The 21,117-nt window shown below is 43.6% G+C and overlaps 2 protein-coding genes and 1 long non-coding RNA gene across 9 annotated transcripts in view; 2 read left to right on the forward strand and 1 right to left on the reverse strand.

Annotated features, from left to right (window-relative positions):
- The window catches only part of FAM13B (family with sequence similarity 13 member B), a 51,939-nt gene extending 45,609 nt beyond the window's left edge, over positions 1–6,330 (reverse strand). For 3 of the 5 annotated variants that reach the window (XM_072872249.1, XM_072872247.1, XM_072872244.1), the window contains exon 1: positions 6,190–6,330. The gene's annotated coding sequence lies outside the window, so the exon portion shown is untranslated. Of the gene's footprint in view, positions 1–4,449; positions 4,530–5,907; positions 6,031–6,189 lie in introns of those variants that run through there. The other 2 variants (XM_072872246.1, XM_072872245.1) reach the window with 2 other exon arrangements.
- A 1-nt stretch (position 6,331) lies between these two features.
- Positions 6,332–10,163, forward strand: LOC140656484 (uncharacterized). Its single transcript, XR_012044105.1, has 5 exons — positions 6,332–6,474; positions 6,848–6,979; positions 7,781–7,966; positions 8,449–8,517; positions 9,791–10,163. It is a non-coding gene; the product is annotated as an uncharacterized lncRNA (long non-coding RNA).
- A 6,960-nt stretch (positions 10,164–17,123) lies between these two features.
- Positions 17,124–19,486, forward strand: LOC140656701 (thymosin beta-12-like). 3 transcript variants are annotated; one of them, XM_072872745.1, is made up of 3 exons: positions 17,124–17,189; positions 18,092–18,199; positions 19,220–19,486. In XM_072872745.1, the coding sequence occupies exons 2-3, from the start codon at positions 18,100–18,102 to the stop codon at positions 19,255–19,257; spliced, it is 138 nt and encodes a 45-aa protein (XP_072728846.1). In that variant the 5' UTR covers positions 17,124–17,189; positions 18,092–18,099; the 3' UTR covers positions 19,258–19,486. The 3 variants fall into 3 exon arrangements, with proteins under 3 accessions (XP_072728846.1, XP_072728847.1, XP_072728845.1); XM_072872746.1 differs by lacking the exon at positions 17,124–17,189 and adding an exon at positions 17,337–17,444; XM_072872744.1 differs by lacking the exon at positions 17,124–17,189 and having other exon boundaries at positions 18,031–18,199.
- Positions 19,487–21,117: the final 1,631 nt, after the last annotated feature.

The raw sequence follows: 21,117 nt of genomic DNA on the forward strand, positions 1-21,117 counted from the left end.
CTTTGTTCATCTGATTTTCAGCTTTTGTTCAGCTAACAAGTAAAAATACAGTATTTTGCTAATTTGAATTAATCCAGTCAAAATTGAAAAGATGGCCAGGTTGTGGCAGCGGAGACAGCTTCAAGGAAAATAAAAAACCCAAAAACTGAAAAAAAAATAAAGCACCCCAAGCTTTAAGCAAACAAACAGAACGCTACCACAAACACAGGACACAGGAAAGGACAAACGATACTTGTCTCAAGAGCACAGTTAAAAGTATGCAGAGCTGTGCAAATACTTGAAAATAAAGAGATACAGAATACCCTCCATTGTAAAAAGAATTATAAATTTTAAAGCTACATTTAAGTACTCATTAATATATTTGAGTAGTCAAAACAAAAAAGATTTTAAGAAAGAAGTTTTAAAACCAGCAAGATTAGCTTAAAATAGATTCTTAAAGCAAGATTTCCTCTTTTTGACTGTCAGCGAAATTAGCTATTGAAAGGCATTTTAGTGAAAAGTCTGAATTGGCAAATCAGACAATTGGGCTCAGTTATTAAATTTAACAAGCTAGTCTTCTTAAGAATACATTCCCCATCCCCATAAAGGCATATTGTTTTAACTGTAGTTTTTATTCTTTTATTCATATATACATATTACACTACAGAATTTAACTTGCAGTGTCGATGGAAACCATGTTAGTATAAATGTCTTTTCAAGCAGATGCGACTTTCCTGCTCCCCTCATTTCTCAGTACAGTTATTAACTCTTCACTGACATGTTTGCTTTCTGGTTAAATAGGAATCAAAAGGACACAAGCTTGTTGCAGTTTTGCACACAATCACAAAAGGAGTCAGAAGAAGCATGCAACACCAATTCTTTAATTACAAATCTCACTACTTGCATGTATGTGCCTTCACATGTGTACTCACACACACACATGACCTCAGCTAAATTAGCTGAAATTCTCCATCTTCTGCCACTAGCACTTCTGAGGTAGCCTCAGAAAATACTCTACTGACAAAATACTGATTATACTGACAAAGCAAATAAAAGCAAATAAAATACATCATCAGATTATAGTAGAATGCAATTGTAATCCAATTTTTGTTTCCTGGAAATGCAGTAGCAAGCCTTCTAATTTACAAATTAGAACAATTCAAATTAAGCCTTTACGTCCTTACTATGGAAGAAAGCAACAAAACAGAATTCTGGATTTTATTTTTAAAATTTACACGCCAAGAAACCATAGTATTGATTAGTATTTATTTTCCAGTCATTAAAGCTTAGTCTACAATTTCAGCTGACAGAACTTGATTACACTTTCTCTGAAGAAGTCCATCATCAAATACAGATCTTCACAAGAGGCATAACCAATGCCCAGAAAAGCAGACAGGCTTTAGTCAGACTAAATGCAAAATTTAGGAAAAAAAACTACAAAAGTTCAAATTTTAAGAACCAAATTAAGTGTTTAGCAACTGTATTGCAATAACATTAGCAAAGCCTCAAATACAGTGACTGATTTAAGCAACATTCAAAAAAATTTCTACATTTTAAAAGACCAAGCTGCGAGATCACTGAAATCTGTTAGCTGATTTTCAAGTGTTTTGATATGCAAAGATAACATTTTACATTCACTTACTAGATAAAATCCAAAGGCTTTTTAACAGCATTACAGCAACTCATAATCCTTCTACAACTATATCGTAGCAAGAGGAATTAAATAAAACCATCAGCCACACCAGAAAAAAGTATATGTTTGCTCGCTGCTTCACACCCACCACTGAGCACTGCCAGATTTGCTTTCAGCTGCTGCTGCCAATGCACATGTGCAGAATCATAAAGAAACTTCCTGCTCGCACAGATCCCATCACATTCTTAACAACAGTAGTTAATAAATAAAAAGGCTTTTGTATCTTGTATAACAGCTAATTATATTCATCCTACTTGCCTCCCCCCAAAGTAAAGCTGTACTCCACCAACCACACACGTGTAACTGCCACTACATCAGATAATACAGAACTTAAGTGCAATGGCATTATACAAGTACAGTAAAGTAACAGACAGGAAGAAATTATCAGTAAAATTACGCAACTTGAGAGGTTCATGTTATAAAACCAAAGCAGTTTAACGATTGCCACTGCTGTTAAGACAGACTTTGGAACAGAAGTCAAGCTACCTCAGAGAGGCCAAAAAAGCAAACTATAAATATATAATGCACTTAATTTATTATACATAAGCTATCCTATTACATACATTTATCATCAGCTTGTTTCTCTGCCTCCCAAACAGGTAGGCAGAAACACACATTGAAACTCAAAAGATTACAAAATGTGATACATAACCCATTTGCTATAGAAACACTGCCTCTGTCAGAACGATGACCACGTGCCACCAAAATAAAGGACAGTCTTAGCATCCCCACTGAAGGAGTAAGGCATTTCAATGAAGAGTTCAATTCTGTAGCAATGACTCTTTGAATTGGAGGGGAAGGGGGGTGGGAAAAAAAAAAAAAGAAAAAAGAAAAGAAAAGTGAGAGGACTGCTAATGAGGTCTCCTCCACAACCAATTCTTGTCACAACTTGGTCATGACCAAATTTGAAGATACCACCAGCAATCACAAGGTTAGAAATTACATTGCAGACTAAAATTAAGTAACCTGATTACGTTAAGAGTGACAAGACAACAAAAGATTTAATGAAATGTGGAGTTCAGCAAAAAGGGGGAAAAAACCTTTCAAATATACACACTTAAAGAGTATAAAGGAAGAAAGAACCACATTCATGAGATTCCAGCTCTCATCGTTTCAATTCTGTCCAAGTATTATTATCCTACACAGCTGAGCACAAATTTTAATCCTGAACACACTGCAGGGAACATTGAACAGAAGAGACATGTGAAAAGAGCAGCTAGCGAGACTGGAACCTGGACCATCAATTCAGGGTTCCCACCAGATACTCTGTTCTGATCCAGCAGCTGCCCCACCCAAATGTCCTTACAAATGTCCAGACAGTGAAGAAAATAAACAATTTAAACCTCTTGATATATAAAAAAAAAAGCCTCTTTGTTACACAGTCTCTGTTACAAGCTGTTTGAACACAAACATAATGCAGTATCTTTATTTTAAGCTCAAGTTTGTCATATTTTTCTTCTTTTAAGACAAATATACAGGATAAAATTTCACACATTCACAGGTGAGAAACCATAAGAGCAGAATTGTTTGTTACTATCACAACAGAACTATTCATTTCACTATAATCAGAATATGGTCCTAGATCCAACGGCAAAATATTACCGATTTCTTGTACTGAATGACTCCACCCATACATTGCAAACATAACAGGTTTTCAGCACCGTAATCACCTTCTAAACTGTGTTTTTAAGACTTCAAAACAAATCAGCTCTACAAAAAAAAAAAAGCCTGGTAGAAGATACAGTAACAAACACAGTATCTTTTAGGCTGTAAGAATACACAGAATTCATTTGAATTGACTGAACTTTCACAAATCCCAACAGTTGGCTATGAAGCCAGTACAAAACTACAAAGCCAAATCGGAATTTACTAAAGCCTTGAGACAGCTAATCATTATTCTCAAACAAAGTTTTTGCAGGTAAAATTTATAACTTACAGAAAATAGTAGTCAGCAAGAGACTCAAAAATTAATTGCCCAATTTACTAACTTTCCAGGGAACAATGCAAAATTCTTGTATTCTCCGCCTGAATACAACTTTGACACGAGACATACAGCCTCTCTGCTGAATAACTGATATATCAGTCACTTTAAAAACTGCATGACAAGTGACAAATCTCCCTCCTTCAGAGCCCTTCACAGAGGATTTAATATGCCTTCACTTCTGTATCTCTTCTTCAGATGTTTTGGATAAAGTGTTATTTTTTTGGTTCCTAAGTAACAGTCCTCACATCTGAAATTATTAAAAAATATATAACTGGGTCTGCAATGTAAGAAAAAAAAGTTAAAATGTTTACCATCTTTCATCCTCACAGATCCAAATACTGAATTGCCCTGCAAGATGCCAATTCACACTGATCCCAATGGCTACCAGATTTTTGCTTTGTGTGCTAACATGGCAGCAAAGAATAATCTGGTACGCACAGAATTTAAGGACAACTTGAAGGCATTCTCTTACTGACATCACTTCCTCTTCCTTAGAGCTGCAGCTTCTTTTGGGGGGGGGGGGGGGGGGGGGAACGACACAAAACAACCACCAAAAAAAAATCCAAACTAAAAAAAAAAATCATCTCAGACTTGGCAGGTTTCACTCACTTTCTAACGAGCCCTAGAAAAGGGCATCACTGCTGAGCTATGAACATTTGACCAGAGATCAAAAGGTTGAGTATCTGAAAAGGAAAAAACCACCACAAAAAGCCTTCACAGACAGAAAGCAGAGGGTTTCACGAAACTTAACCAATGTCTGTTCCAAATGTATGGAATATTTCTTCAGCCTCACCTGCTTTTGCAAACATGCTGTTATGTACATTAGAAAGAAAAGCTTCACTGCTTGCACAGGTCTCATATGATGAGCCACACCTGACAAATGATAAATTAAATCTTTTAATGAGCTGTTAGAAGGTCCTCCAATGTCACAAGCTGCGCATACAGCAAGACCTCAAACTGACTAAGACTGAGCAGATAAAAACTATCACTTGCCAAACTCAGATGTTTTGACATGTTGTCCATGTCAAAATTCACAAGCATCAGAAATTATCAGGAGCGCCTCCTAGTCAACTTCTTTAAACATAACCATGAAACACTCTACTTGATTGATTTTTCTAAAATAATACTGTAAATTTCCAGTTTGAGGCTTTCAAAATATGGAGGTATTTGATTCGTTATTGTAACGTTGTCAAGACAAGGAAAGGATCCCTATCGTGCTAGACAATATACAAAATACAAAGCAGATAAAAGATTCTAAGTACCTTCAAATCTATGCAACAAAGAACACATAAAGCAATTTACTAGTAATGAGCAGTAAAAAAAAACCAAGATAGAAAACAAACAGACTAACAAGACAGCGGAATTTGTTATAATATATGCCAAACTAGCTTTTTCTTTTATGTTTTTTATACTGGCAGATTAAACTGCACAGGAAGACAGAAAAACTTCAAACCTAAATGCTAATCCAGTTCAACAATGTATTCCAAAGTCACAGACTAACTATTCCACCCCTGAGGACACTCAGGAATACATGCCTGAAAAAAATAAACAAATGTGTAGGTTTTGATACATTCAGTTTCTTTTTTTTAAACAGGCAAGAGTGATTAGCTGGTATTTACTTTCTTTATTTGTTACCTTTTTTCCCCTCTTGAGCCTGACAGCAGTAATACATTTTGTAATAATTTAAAAATGCAGCCAGACAAGGAACTGGAGAGTAAGAGAGTTTTTATTAAAAGTTCAAGTTGCAGTGTTTGATTGCAGGGTTTTTTTGTTGGTTTTTTTTTGTTTTTTTCAAACCTGGAAGAAATACCCTAACACTGGATCATCTCACGATAAAGCAACTTTTTGGTAGCAAGAAGCATTTACACTCAAATGTTTAAATCCCTAAGGAGCTTCCAAGAACAATGGAAGCCCACACTGACAGATTCCTCAGAAGATACGTTTGGTCACAGGCTGGAGCGTTAAGTCCATAAGCTAGCGTTCTTAATGCTAGGGTTGCCTTCGCATTCAGAAAAGATTTAGTGACTACCCTTCTTTAACTTCTGGAACGAACTTTGCTGGCAGGGAGCTGCTAGGCTAATGCTGTCAGCGTGCCAAGTCCCATCGCGGGGGGGATAAGGCTGATCCGCCGTGGGAGGAGGGCACAGGCTCGGCAGACAACTCCGCTGGAAGAGCCAAGAAACCCCTGCTGGCTGTCAGGGCTGCCTCGAAGGTCCTACCGACACAAGTGCAACCTGGGAAATGAACGCACCGCTTGACAGCTCCCTCCGAGAGGCTCTAGCAACTTCTGCAGCCCTGCAACACGCCCGGCTCTGCCACCTCCGCTGCCCAGACGAGGAAGTTCCCGCGCCCCTTATAAGCGCTGGTCCCAGAAGGTTCCTGAAGCCTGCCGTGACACCCTCCCTGTCCCGCAAGCCGCCTCCGAAGCGGGGAGCCCGGGCCGGGCCGCCACCCCCGCGGCAGAGGGGCGACCCCCGCCCCGGCCCGGCCCGCGCAGCCCCGCACACCGCGCATGCGCCCCGCAGCCCCTCACCGTTGCCGGGTGACTCGCCCTCCCCGCCGTCCTCAGCACCAGCAGCAGGTTCCTCCGCCTCTTCCTACCCCGGGGGCCGGCGCGGGCCTCTCCTCGCCGCTCCGCTCTCCTCGCAGGCCTCCTCCCTCGGCCGCCGCCGCCCCTGCCGTCTGCCGCGGCCGCCGCGCTGCCGACCCGGGCGCCGTCCGTCCCCAGAGCCGCTCCGTCGCTCGAGCGCGCCTCCGCGAGCGGGGGGTCCCCAACGGTAGCGGCGGCAACTGGCGGAAGTGACGCGCTGACTGACAGGTGCAGCGCGCGCCCCCTCCCTCGGGGTCACGTGCTGCGGGGCGGGGAGGGGTCGCTGGTGGCGCCGCGGCGGGGCGGGGCTCGCTGAGGGGAGCCGCTTCCCGCCGCGGGCGACGGCCGCCTCAGGCCGGCGGGGAGGCGCGGCCGCGGCGGCTCCGCGGGCCCCGGGCGGGAGAGGCCGCCCGAGGAAGGGGGCTGGCGGCCGGGGGCGGTTTGGCGGGCTGGCGCGGCCTGCCCGGGCCGGTGGGGCCGCCGTCCGTTATGGCCCTGGGCTGCCCTGCTGCAGGGAGCCTCGAGCACCGCCGCACCGCACCCGGCAGCAAGGAGGAGTGACCCGGGGATGAACTTTCTTCTCTTGTTCTTAACCTTACAGTGACTCGGCCATCCGCCGGCCTCGGCCCGTGCGGGCTCAGGGGTGCCCAGAGCATGACCGCAGCCCTTGGTGTCACCGTGCAGGCTCCTGCCCCGCTTTTGCATTTCTCGTAACCATATGAAAATATTTCCGGTAAATTTTCTGAATTAAAGCATCAAGAGCGATCGCTTCCAAACGTTTCCCAAGTGCAAGCGTGCCAGAACTAACAAAGTGCCCTTTGATGAAGAGCTAATGCGTTGTGAGATACAAAATTTAGCACCCTTAAACTAAGTTAGCATAAGTTAGTGAGGAGATGCGAGTTTACACCAGAAGTGTTAAAAACCGTGCCTGACAGTCTGCGGTTCCCACATGCCACGTTGAAACTACAACAGCTTTTTCTGTCATGCAGTGCCAGCAGCCATAGGTGGTGGGTTTAATAAAGCGTTTAAGGAAATTTGGATTTAGTTGGTAAAAATCCTCTTGAGAAAAGCTTTTCTTCCCGTGAAAAACTGACAAAGAATATATGAAAGGAAAAAAAAATAAGTAGGATGGGATTAATTGAAACTTCTATATTGCCAATAGCTGGGAGGGTTTTGTTTCAGGTTTTCCAACATGGACTCTAAATTTTATCTAGAGATACATTTATAAGACTCATTAAGAGGTTTTACGTTTAGAATCTGAAGAAGGGAGAGTCACAATCCCACAGTAAATTAGCCTGGTTTTAATCAGATCTAAAATGATAGTTTCCTGCTAGAAGGTTTGGTATCATTAAGGAGGTGCCATACAAAAACAATAAAATGGGGAAACGACCTCTCAGGAGGTCTGTATTTGCTGTCGGTCTGCTTCCATAGCAGATTTCTCCATTTGAACAACTAATAAAATTTTCTCGCATCAGGATGAGGTTTCCGAATTTGTATTTTGTATACATAGCTGTGTTCTTTCTGATTCATTTAGCCTCATCAACAAAATAAAGATACTGAATCAGAACAAGCTGGCAATTTTGTTGATGAAACATGGGAGAGAGCGGACTCCAGCTGGCTCTTCAGCAGATATGTTGGCCAGTTGACAGGAATAAAACTGCAAGAAACCTGACACAGAAAACACGCGCAGCGAGAGGAGACAGACAGCAGAGGCAGGCAGGTAGGCAGGCACTGCACAGCACCTGTTCGCTGGTTTTGAGTCCAAGACAGTGTCTTCCCTCCTCTGAACTGGCTCCCAGTACGCCATTTCGTGCCAGCTTATCCTACCTCCTTTCAAATGCTTCCAGCATTCCTTGCAGGGGGCAGACATATGCAGTCCCAGGCTGCCATTTTAGTCTTTTCTGCTCACTTTGTCTCCTCGCTGCCTATTTCTGAAAGGTTGAGGAGAACCTGGGAGTACTAGTGCTTTAGCCATTTTTTCTAAGATAGAGAATATAGAGGGAAGGGAGGCAACAACCTGATGAGTGGCTGTGCGGTTACATCCCCAAAATACAGCTATTGAAGGCATCTGCCTCTCAGATCACTGCTAAAAATTACAATGGAGCAATGTGGTAGCTGTCCCCATCCGTTTCCCACTATCTCAGGGCACAGCTCAAATTTTATGGTAGCATTTTGTAATTCTCCTGTTTACGTGGTATGCAGACTGCCGCACAGCTCAGATACCCAGCCCGGTTTCAGCAACCTAGACAAGACAGCGTGGAGCTCGCACAGGTTCGTTTACCCGCTCCGAACACGCAGGCACACACAGAGCAGCCCCAGCATGAGCAAGGGTTGTGCAGGTGCATGGCTGCAGTCCCACCGTGTGACATAGGACTGTCACCCACATGTCAGGACATATGACAATGCAGTGCTTTGCAAGGAGTCAGGGACAAGGCCGCAGCGTGGGGCTGCTCGTGAGAAGAAGGACCCATTCCCCAGCTGCTGCACAGCTCCAGGAGCTTGGCAGATGCGCCTGGTCAGCATCTGGCTCCTAGGACCGAAGAGCCAGAGTGCCATGACATCCCTGTCTCATCAGTAAATCCATGTCCAGGGCCACACCACAAAGGGTGAGCCATTTCTCTAGCTCACTGTGTTATCTTACAAGCCCAGCTAAGTTCCTCAGCCTAAAAGTTTTGCAGAGATTCAGCTGCTAGGTGCTCACAAAGTAACTCAGTAGATCTGAAATGATTACTAACATAATTCCCTTGTTTTCAGGAAGAGCTATTCATGAGCACAAGTCACTATTACCAGTATGTGTTGCAGAGGAACTGGAGCCATATTTCCTTCATGGGTCCTCGATGTCAGTCCTGTCCTAGTATGACTTTAGAATAAATATTCTCTGAACACATTAGTTTCCAATTAAGTCTAATTCCAGCAACAGCCCTGCATTACTCCTCATCAGAAATTGAAGCAAATGAAATAAAAATAGTCCTATCCCAACTGTGCTCACTGTTGTACAAGGCTTAGTACAAACTGAGCTAGAATACTCCAGAACTTAAATCAATTTTGTAATGCCATCCAATCCTTTGAAGGTTGATAGGCTGCCATGCAATTCTTTACCTTCATACTAGGTCATTGTCTTACTGGAAGGAAATGGAAATCTGATGCACAGCAAAGCAAGACACTGCCTGCTGTAATATCTGTATATTATATGCCAAGTTTTTACTTGGGGGGGAAATTATCTGTGTGTCAGCAAAGTATTTCCTTTTGGTTTTAATTGTCGATCTACAAACAAATTATTTGATACACTCTCCTGGGCTTGGAAGTGCTCAATTTTTGTCTTAAATGGATCCTATTGATATCTTGCGAAAATATTGACAAACATGAGTCCTTTCAGCACCAAAGAAGAATTAGCAAACAGTAACACTTTCCAGCTGGTTGCTCTGCAAAATGCTTTCCTTTCTGCATATTTCATCCAGAAACAGAGACATGTCCCCAAACTGAGTCTTTACTTTGTTCCTCTTTTTCAGCATTATAAAATTTTCTAACAAACATTTTGTTTCAGGATGCCCAGTACAAGACACTTGGCCGTGTTGGACATCCATGGCCCTCCATGGAGGCTCTCAAATCAGCAAGTATCCAGTTCTTCTGACTCACGGTGTCCAAAAGGGCACCTAAGAATCAAAGTCCATTTTTAAAGCTTTGCCCTGTATTAACAAATGAAGCTTCACAACTCTCAAGCAAACAGGTGAAACAATCTGTTTTATGGAAACAGAATCTCCAGCACAGAGAAAACCATTCATCTTTTCAAAGACTGTCTGCCATTACTAGACACATATGTAAGGATTTTTTTAAACTGAATTCAATGTCAAAGGCACATGTTCTATGTAAATGTCAGACATTTTTACTCATTTTTCTACCAGAGTTCTGTGATTCAAATAAACATTTACAGCATAAGATTTTTTTCCTGCCTTTGAATACTTCTTGGATCTGAATCTTGGTTTTAGAAGATCTGTCTTTAAAGTAGAGATCTAGGAATATGGGGCAAATGTGGCTTTTAAGGCTTGTTCACATTTTAATTGCATGGTTGCAGACTTAACAGGAGATAATTCTTCCCTTCTTGAAATTCAAGACATTGAAAGGTTAATTCAGTCTTCTCAGTTCCATTTCCTTCCTTCTGTTCCCCTTCCCACACTCCCCCCCCCCCATCTGTAGACAGCTGAGTTATTTGAATTTTATGCAAGCTAGTATTCATCCAAAGGGAAAAATCAGTCAATGTATGCATCAGACAAGCGAAAATTACAATATTGCACACTTTTGTTTTTCACTTCCTAATTGCTTTTCTCTGCATTCACCAGTTTGGGCTGTGGACAGACATGAACTCATGCCCTAAAGCTAGTTTCCACTGAAAAGTGAACTTGAATTAAAGCTTGAATGACCCCATCCCTTTTGAATTCCTGTTCTTTGCGCTCACAAGGATCTATACTTGAGCTGCCGTGGTGCTTTTACCTTGAGTTGGGGAAAGGCTACAGTTCAAGTCAGCACAATTTGTCTGCTGCCAACACAACCACTCTCTGCTGCTACCATGTTATTTCATGGTGTGGTCACTCACACTTAAAGTACACTAACTCCAGAAGAGTCTGTTTGAGTGTACAGAGCTCAAGTTAACTCTGTTATGAAGACATAGCCTCAATAAGACTGCAGCTGATTTCTGCACTTTATATATATTTGCAAGAAAAAAGCCATAAAAGTAGTCATTGAAAACCTTCTAGTTCGGCCAGGTTCTGAAGAGATAGGTGTTGACTTCAGATGCCGTGAGAGGAAGATAGTCTCTTTTTTGCATTTAACATAATATACTTACAGCTTTCATTTGAACAGGCAGAAGTTAACAAGTGTGGAACTTACTGATTACCACTTTCTTACATAATTGTTGACCTTGCACACAATATGTAATATCTATGTGTTTGGCTTACTCTGTATAACAAGCTTATAAAATTGGAAAATGATTTTTGGAAAAGATGATGTATGAATCCCTTCAAGTAGAAATACATTTTTTTACTCCGGAAATTGCTCACAGAGATCAGCTAGAAAAGATACTTGGCTGCCTAGTCTGTTCCTCTGCTTTAGCAGCCTCATTTCCTTAAGCAGCTGAAAAACTTCAGGGTTTATCTTCTTTTCCCCAAAACGTAAAATGTACTTAAGCTGCCAGGAGGTCCCAGGCTATTGAAAGTGGAACAATTTGGCAACACAAAGAGAAGTGCTGGTGAGGCACTCATCAAAACTACATCCACAGCTCTGTCCCCCAAAAGTCAAGGGTACCACGCCTCTGTATCTACCCCAGCACAGCGTGGATTGTAACGACAGACCCACCTATCATCCTTTTTCCTCTGGACAAAATGAAAACCTGAATTTAATATCAGATTAATAGATCTCTGGATTTTATTACCTTATCTTTTATTATCTTGGATTATGTTGGTTATCTATTTGCTGCACACTGGCTGCCACAATTTAATCTTCATAAGGAATGCTGATTTTCCTTTTGTTTAAAGCAAAGAGAGTGAGAAATCCAACAGCGGATTGTTTAATTCCAGAGCAGCCAGCTGCACTGAGAAGAGCCACATTTTAGGACACTCCCAACACTCACCCAAGACTTCTCTGTCTTACTCTGTCCCTAAGAGCTGCTGCTTGCAAGAGATGCTTCTGTCCAGAGACAGAAAGGAGATTAAAAAAAGACTGTTAGTAAAGACTGGAAGTCATGCTAAACTAGTGTTTCTAGACCAGTATTCATCACAAACTGTCATGTGCTCTATAGCATATTAACTAATGTGACTAATCCATCACATGCATCTTCCCCCCCCCCCGTCTTTGGGAGAGAAGCATGTGCATGGACATTTTGTATTTTTTTTTTTTTCCATTCTTAATGCACACATGTGCCACTGCATTTTGCTAGAAAAGGCCAGGCTGAAGCCAAGTACTTTATGCTGGAAGACACACTTTTGGGTCAGTTCTTGAGAAAGTTCTGTTGCGAGAATCTCCATCTGGTTAAACTTTTAAAAATTCACCCCCATACCGAGTTTTATAAGACCAAAAAAGAGGGAGAGAGGAAATTTCCACTCCCACTAGCTTATGTTTTCTCTTTTTGCTCTTTGCTGCAATGGGACTCCTAGTATAGACTGTCTAAACTCCAGAGCTATTTGGAAAACATGGGGTTGGAAAAAACAGCCCAAGCAGGAGGACTGTCTACAGCTACCCTCTCCTCTCCCCTCATCCTCTGTACGCACCTACCCTTAAGGCTCAATGGTCTCGATAAGGAAAATGAAACACCTTAGGTAATGATAAAACATACAGTAGAAGACAAGTATTGAGTATTTACACCCTAGCAGTGCAGCATTACGGCAGACACCCTGCCAAAGAGAGATCATTGCCTTCCTTACACCCCCAGGATTCATTGTCTCTTAGCCTGGGAACCTGTCTCCGTTCCCAAACATGGATATTTTTTTTGGCAGCAAGACGGAACAAAAGGCACAAAGAGAACTAAGAAAACCCTTTCAGTGAAGCTGTAGTCTTTTTTTTCTGTTCCGCTAAGGACGGGAAACCTTCTAAGGATAGTTTATAACACGCCCAATCCTGCTACCTTTCTGGAAGGTGCTTAATGCTTATAGGGACCTAAAGGAATTAGGGTGCTTGCAGATTCCAGCCCAGCTTTCGACCTTGAAAAATTAATCCCCTACCTTTAGCACCAAAAATACCACAACATTTTGAAAATGAAATCACTGTTATATTTCAGTGGGTGTGTTATTTCGAGACAGCACTAATGTGATTATAAAATCAGTTGTGTCAGCTTATTGGCTCAGCTACAGACACTGATCTGCTCGAGCGTCTGTTCCTCTAACCGGCTGCTCGCGTTAGGGTGCTTTGTCCCTCCTCAGCTCCGTATAGAAATAGATGCGATCTGATTCCTCCTGTTGCACCAAAGAGAAAGAAACCCCTTCTTCTTGCAGTTGCCCACCTGGTCTCCATGAAACTTGGCATTTCCAGAGCACCTCTTGTGCCAAACATGAGCACAGCATCCCCCCAGCCTGTGAAACGCTATAGCCCTTTTATAGATATATTTATATGTCCCTGCAGCCCCAGCCCCGTGCAGGCTGGGCTCGCTGCTTCCAAGCGGCAACAGCCAAGGGAAAAAGCTGAGTGGCAGCAGGCTTCAAACCTCCCAGCCTCACTCTTCAGACTCGCCTCCAAATTTTTCTTTGCACTTGAGCTCCCTTTAAGCATTTCCTCTCACCTATTACTGCATCCTGGTAGCAAGTATTTGTTTTCCCCTGTTTCTCTGTGGGTGTCTGACAGACACTCGGTGGCTTGCGCTGCCAGCCACGGTTTAATGCTGTCAGTGGCGGGTGACTCATTGGTATCAGAGGTGTCAGTCCTGGCAGGTTTGACTCAGCCCTTCATCCTTTGGCAGCAGATTGAAATAAAATGCAATTTCCATTGTATCTGAGGCAGCTTTTCAGACATGGCCATACCAATATGGCTTTACATGCTTTATGTGTATAGGATCTGTAAAGATCCTATAGTTTGCTTGCTCCGCTGGCTTGCTGGTTTTTCTCACTTCTATGTGCTGGATCATTCAGCTGCTCCTGTGCACCTCAAAGACCGTTGTAGTTCATTGCTACCAGAATCATCCCAAGGCCCAGTAAATGCCATGTTCCCCTTACTGAAGGTGGTGACTCTGAAATCCTGCTGTTAAAAACCTGTCAAATAACTGCTTTACTCCTTATATAGCACGAATATCTCAGTTCCCAGTGAAAGCAAAAGGCATCTGAGTAAAATTTTACCTACCCATCTTTCCCTCCCGTGACCAGCCTCAACACACTGTGCGATGCCCTCAGGCCAAACTCCAAACTTTCCATATGAAAACTACATATGGCTGTCTGTCCTGCACGGAGTGTGTAAACATGAGGCTTGGATCCAACATGAGCTGCATTTGACCGCAGTACCGTACTTACCAGTTACAGACACTTGACAGGCACTTTATGCAATGGTCAAGATGTTCGTTATGGAGATGAGTATCTACTGATTTCAACTGAGAGTGAGAAAACGTAATTTCTCATCGTTATGTTACATGGACTAACACTGTTGCACCTTCCTCAGAAACCCAACCCAGTATCAATTAAAAGCCTGGTCATCTTCAGCCTAAAAACCCAAACAACTCACCCCAAACTGTTTTTAATACTTGGTCTGCCAGTAAATTGGGCAAGTAAAATGATGGTGGTGAAAAAACAAGCGTGCCCACCCTGTCTTAGCATGTTTGGGGAAGTCTGAGCTCAGCTGTGGATGCTAGGGGCTAAGCCTGTGACTCTACACAGAAAACCAGAGGTGAGATTCTTCTCCTTCGCTGTCCTGAACACTTCGTTTGCTCTCTACATCTGAGAGAGTTTGCACCAGTCTAAAAGTTTAGGAGTTTTTTCCCCTTATAATCTCTTGTCAGATAAGAATTCTGTTACTTGTAAAAATGGACAAATATTTAAAAACCTAAAACTCATGAACTGCCTGAATTCATCAGTCATTCAGATTGCGGTTTAAAGTCTTTTCTGATCTTCTGATCTTCTAAATCTGGTGTCCAGCCTAATAAGAAGAGGTTAATGCTCTCTCTTTAAACGGACACTAAGACTTTTCAGTGCGAAATCTCAGCTATGCCTTATACCAAATATTCACCCAGCGGCCGCCTTCCTGCTTATTCCCAGGGGTTTTTGGTCAAGAACACAGCTTTCTATTTTTGACGATTGGTTGGAGTAAGGGGATGGAAGCAAGAGAACTGAATCCTGATGCTAAATATGACCGGTACACACGCACATTGTTTTTGCTTGGACAGTCAGTGCAGATGCAGAGGTAACCAAGCCAATCTGCACAAGTCAACCGAGCTTTTAGCGTAACAAAAATGGAGCTACATTAGTGCTAGGACCAGAAGCTTAGATCCAGAAGCAGCACGGCCAGGTTTGCACAGGGCTGAGTTCAGTGGGACCCAGACCATCCCTTTGGAGCTCCAGCTGAGCAGCGTTACGCAGGTTTTTCCACCACTACGGTACTCCGTTCTCCTTTACCTCAAATACTGCAGACACGGCCGCAGGGAAAACCTGCTCTTAGACTGCTGTTTACCAGGGCATGCAGCAACCCCTGCACTCTCTGAAGATACAGAAAACGGGATGGATAAAGGAAAGAATCACGGGGTGGAAAGGAACTACTATTTATGAATGCTGATGAGTAAAAATAATAATTTTTTTTCTGCATTTGTGTTCATTATTTTAATTTAAACACACATGGGAAGAAGAGGTCCTCAGAACACATTTAAACACATTAAAACCATTTTCTCCATGCACACATATCAGACTCAAACCCGCCCTACCTAAGCCTAGTATGCCAACAGAAAGATCCCCAGCACCTTCCCAGGGCTCTCAATCAGCTGTGAGACATCTCTGTCTCTCTGAGGTCCTTGTCCAGGTTCCCTTTGTTGTCAGTAGAGAAACCCAGATATTCCTAGGGCACAATTAATTTTATCCCAAGTTAGTTGCTTCTGTATTGACTATCATGGAGTCTAGACAAGTAATTCAGATGGAGACATCCAAAGGTACACAAGAGGAAACCCACGCCAGCATCTAGGAGGATGCGTGCAGCCCTTCCCTCCCAAATCTGAGGGCCTTGAAAAAGGATTCCACAAGTAGTTTTGTGCTGCGAAGCGGGAAGCGTAGCTGGAGCCATGTCACAGCCACAGAGATGTCCACGTCCACGGCCCTTGGGAGCTGTGGCTCTAGGACGTTGGTACACCTAGTGTTCACACACTGCACCATCTTGTCTCCATTCGGTGTCTCATCTAATACAAAACGCGTCTTGCAAATAAATGCAAGGGCTATTAGCCATTTTCATGGACTCATAGAATCGTTTAGGTTGGAAAAGACTTTTAAGATCATCGAGTCCAACCGTTAACCTAGCACTGCCAAGTCCACCACTAAACCATGTCCTTAAGCACCACATCTACACATCTTTTAAATACTTCCAGGGATGGTGACTCAACATTCCTTTTAAAGGTTTTCCTGAAATTACGTCACTCAGTGCCTACAGAGCATTATCCCTTTGCTGCAACTGAATAGGTTCCCTGGAAGCGAGTCCAGCGTGGTCCACGCCATCGGGACGGGTGGAGTAGAGGGAACGGCCACACAAGCAGGACGGGCGAATGCGACTTCTTGCAATTTGAAGGCAGGAAGGTCGGCCGTGGGCAGCTGCCCGGTCTGGCTTGCAGAGCCACACGCCGTTGGGCTGAGGGAGACACCAGCAAGTGGGTTTGTCGCTACCGAAATGGGAGCGAATGAAAGATTCATTGTTCTTCCTGTCAGGACACATTCCCAGATGCCAGCATGGTGCTTGGACCGTGCTTATCTCAGATTTGGCCCTCGATTGCAGCAGCCGTACCGAGACTGTGCTTAAGAGTCCTGCTGAGCCCCGAGCGTGCGCTTCTGCCAGCCTGGGCGGGTGGGGGACGATCCCCAGGCGCTTTGCTGAATGCACCTGAAATCTCCCCACAAACTGCAGCACCAGCCCTTAAATGAACTCCAAACCTCCCATTAGCTCTGAACCTCAGCACTGTAAAAGAACGGCAGGAAGGGAAACTTAAATATTATTGTCTTGGTAAATGAGGAGAAAAGAAAAAAGGAAAAAAAAATCAAGATGTATTTTGGCAGTTTTCCACATCAGTTTTCCCATTTCCCTCCCTTGTGCACTTTCTGCAGCAGCAATCTGTCCTTTCCCTAAACGCTGAGCAATCCCAGCACTAAACTAATCAATATTAATAGCGATGGGCTCGGGCGGGGGGGAGGAGAGGAGAGGAAAGGAGAGGAGGGATTACCCTGACCTTTTTCAACTCACACTGCCTCAGACGGCCACCAAGCAGCTGAGGAGCGAACAGCCAGACGGTAATGCCATGTGGTTTTAGTAGCTTTTCATTTTTATTTTTTTTTCCTGTGAATATTTAGTTCTGTTGTCTCAGTGCAGATAGCAATGAAGTCTGATTGTCTTCAGGAAGGAAAAAATGTAATTATATCAGCCATCTCCGGGCCAAACCTCTCCTTGATGGGAAACCCCACTGAAATCAGGGGAATAATGCCCAGGCTGGATTTTAACTTGAATTTCTATTAAAAACAGGAATTGGCTTAGGGAATTTTTGACAGGTGAAGTGTTGAATGCCGGTGTGCTTTGTGGATTTCTCTTATAATAGGGTATAGTCAAACCCATTGAGCCTGCGGCTGGGATATTGAGTGCGAGAGCAAACAAAGGGCTGGGTGAACCGGTCCTCTATTGTTAGCACAAGTGTCCACAGCAGCTCATCCAGATACAGGGGTACGTACGCACTCAGGACAGGGTGCTCAGAATTAAAGATAAATCCTATTAATTAAAACAAAATCCTAATTGAAGCTCTTTGTTCATATTGGATTTGGGGTTTATTGTAGACTTTCTGGTTAGCAGCTTTCCTTAAAATAGAGGTTTACGTCAGGAGGCACCGTGGATTATTGGCAATTAATGCATTGTCTTTTCGTTACTGAGATATTCTCGTTTCCATGTGCAAAATGTGATTTTTAGAAATTTCATCTGAGAAATCTAGATAAAATTCTGTTTATGCTTTTCCGCTTTTGCTCTGAAAGAGCCAAGCCTCAGGGAGAGGTCCTAGATTGAGGTGTTAGATTTGTGGGGGTTTTTTGAATAAACATTTTTATGGTATGTTCATATTTTTTATTTCGAGCAGAAAATGCTTTGCAGATGGCTGATATCGCAGCACTAGCTAATGAAGCCACGGGTGTGTGTTTCCTTTCTTTGTCAGGACCCATCATGTCCGACAAACCAGATTTTGCAGAAATTGAAACATTTGACAAGACCAAGCTGAAGAAGACAGAAACCAGAGAGAAAAATCCATTGCCCACTAAAGAAAGTAAGTGCTTATGAGGCTTTTTGAACTACAAGTAGCAAGGACACAATCTGTGTTGCAGTTCATATGCAAAATGAATACTAATCGTAGGATTACAGGCTCAAACTCATCCCTGACTTTAACTGGGGATAATACTAAGACTTGTACTCTATGCTGGGCTTCCAAGGATACAAGTATTAGAACCGATGGCGCGTTTTGTCTGAAAAATCCTTTCTGATGAGATTGCTCTTGCTTCTGCTAAAAGCAAGACCGGTTTTTCTGCTGGTTGCAGGTACCAGGATCGAACTGTTTGTAATTGCCATGTTACCAGCCTCTTCGGAGGCGCAGACGCGCAGGGGAACCCTTGCACATCCCTGGCAGGCCAGGCAGCATCCCCAGAAGGTGCCTGGGCTCTGGTTTTAACGCGTTAGCAGGCAGATGAGCCGCTGCCCCCCACTGGTACCTGCTGTCAGCCCCGGCCAGGAGAGCTCCAGGCACCTTCCCTGGGAATAAGGCAGCAAGAGAAACCCACCATCCTCCTCATCTAACAGGCAATTTTCCTTAGCAAAGCACCCCTGGGCTTTTCTCGTGCAGGGTCTCCTCCCATACATGCACTGTGCACAGGCAGCCAGATGAGGGTTGTGATTCGCATTCAACTTCGGATGTGAAAACGGCATTTCTCTGCATTTGGACCAGACATTGTGAGTGGTTTCCTTCAGAAGAGTATCACTAGCCACTTTGGATGTGTCAGTGCTGATAGCCGTGGAGACGCACTGTCCCTCAACATAAGATACCTGTTTTTTCCCTGTTTTATTATCCCTACCAATGCTAAAGCTGTAAATACAAGAGGAGGTTTGCACTTCATGAACTGCACCCTACTAGCTATGCAGACGTGGGAATGGGTTGGCTTTTTGAGGGTGGCCAAAGAAAGCAAGTGAGGACTTACCATCCCCTGGCTTTAAGAATGACCGTAGAAATCTGTGTCCTGCAGAATCATTATAATGTTTATTGATGGTGGTTTTGTTTCCTCTGTTTTTCTGGCAGCTATCGAACAGGAAAAGCAAAGTGAAAGTACAGCCTGAGTGTAAAATTGAAGATGTGACTGCTGCTTCTTCAGTGGGGTTTTGGCTTCCAAGTTGTTTTGTTTTGTCCCTCCCATCCCGTGTTTGTTGCCCATTTATTTTAGCAAACATTTGCTCATTTAATGTTCCCCGGGGAAGAAGTTTGTTTTGTGTTTGTTGAACAAGATACTATGTATTTGTATTCTTAAAACTGTAATTCCAAGTTCTGTATTAACCCCATTACTTGCCAAAAAAACCAATTTGCATAAAACTTGTTTTCCTAAACCTCACAATAAACAGGTTTCTTCTGATCAGCCGTCTTTGAGCCTTGCAGAAATAGGGTTTACACTGCAACTCATACTAGCATCCTTCTCACTTTGCGTTGCCACAGCGTCTAGAGAGCACGGCCAGGTTGGGAAGAGTTCCCCCAGGCACCGGCAGGTCCCCCTGGTCAGCACACAGCCCCTCTCCATCAGCACGTACGCCTGTATCCTGCCGACTGCCGGAGCCCCCGACGGCACCGACCCCCAGGCACCCCCCGACTGCCTTCTCAGCCGCCTGGAGACTTCACTCCCTTTCCCTGTCTCACTCAAAAGAGTGTTTCAGGGGAACTCTGAGGGGCAAATTTTGTATGCTGGTAGCTCCTAAGCTTTTAAACCCCCAGCTTGGCAGCAGGCATGAATAAGATGCGATGCTGCTGGCCTGCTTCAATCCTGTCCAACAGTAGGTTAGAGGTCTCAGAGAGAAGTACCCGCTTGCAAATGACATGAAAAATTGTTGGTTGGGCTGAGGAACTACTCAAATTAGCATCCCAGATGGGAGAAGGGCTGCAGCGCCCTCTCCACAGCTTTTTTCTCTCTTTAGCCTGCCAAGATCCAGTCAGCCTTCGGACAACTGCAGCACACACAGCCTTTGGCCCATCTAATATCAAGCAATATACGACTGCAGAAAGGTGGGAGAAGGAAAGAAAATTTATTATTGCACTCATTTTCTGGGATGAGAGAGAGACCTTCAGCAGCACAGGGGCGTAGGACACAAACCTGCAAAGCAAGCAAGGACTCCCTAAATCTTCATTACTGGTGGTGCAATAACATCCCCCCTGGTCTGCAGAGGGCTTGGCAAAAATAGACTCTGGTCAGGGGTCTCTCAATTACATGGTATCACATTATCTCTGGAATTAATTTGCAATCTTATTAGAAAAACAAGTGCTTACTCTGGGAAGATAAACCGCTGTCCCTGGAGCTTCGGTTTGATCCTACTTGCGCTGTGAAATAAGAATAATTCTGTTTACCTCAGTAGGGTTACTCTGGGTTTATACCGGCGTAAGGCAAGGCAGAAACTGTTCTACAGGCTTCAGAAAACAGAAACAAATGGTTGCAGTGGTGTTTAGAAAGCTCTCGTTTACTTAAGGGTTGCTTGACACTTGACATTTAATGTGAATAGTCAGAACTGTAATTAAACAATCGCAGTGGAGCCACAGGAAAGGTGACTCTCAATGGCAACAAAAAGTAAACAGAGGTGGCCAAGAGACCACGGGAAAACACATGGCATGCAGGACTAGTGATTTCAGTTGGAGCTTCATTAATGTCAGTGGTATTCAAAGGGCCAAGACTGCCGTTTGAATCACTACTCATCGGTTCAACATTGCTGCTGTTTTCTTTTCATGACCAAGTTTTTTTGCGCATTCTCCTTTGAGGACCTCATTCCCCTTGGCACCTGACTCTAAGAGAGTTTTTTAGGGTCTGCTGGATTTATTAATACTCATTTTTTATTTAAAGGGTAAAGAATGGGAAAGGTTGAGCAACAAGAAAAACGGTGCTATCTTCTTTGGGACTCATGCCCTCCCCTCTCCCCCACACACTTCGAGGTCAAAGAGCCTTT

The sequence above is a fragment of the Ciconia boyciana genome, chromosome 9, assembly GCF_034638445.1.
Source record: "Ciconia boyciana chromosome 9, ASM3463844v1, whole genome shotgun sequence".
Taxonomy (NCBI): domain Eukaryota; kingdom Metazoa; phylum Chordata; class Aves; order Ciconiiformes; family Ciconiidae; genus Ciconia; species Ciconia boyciana.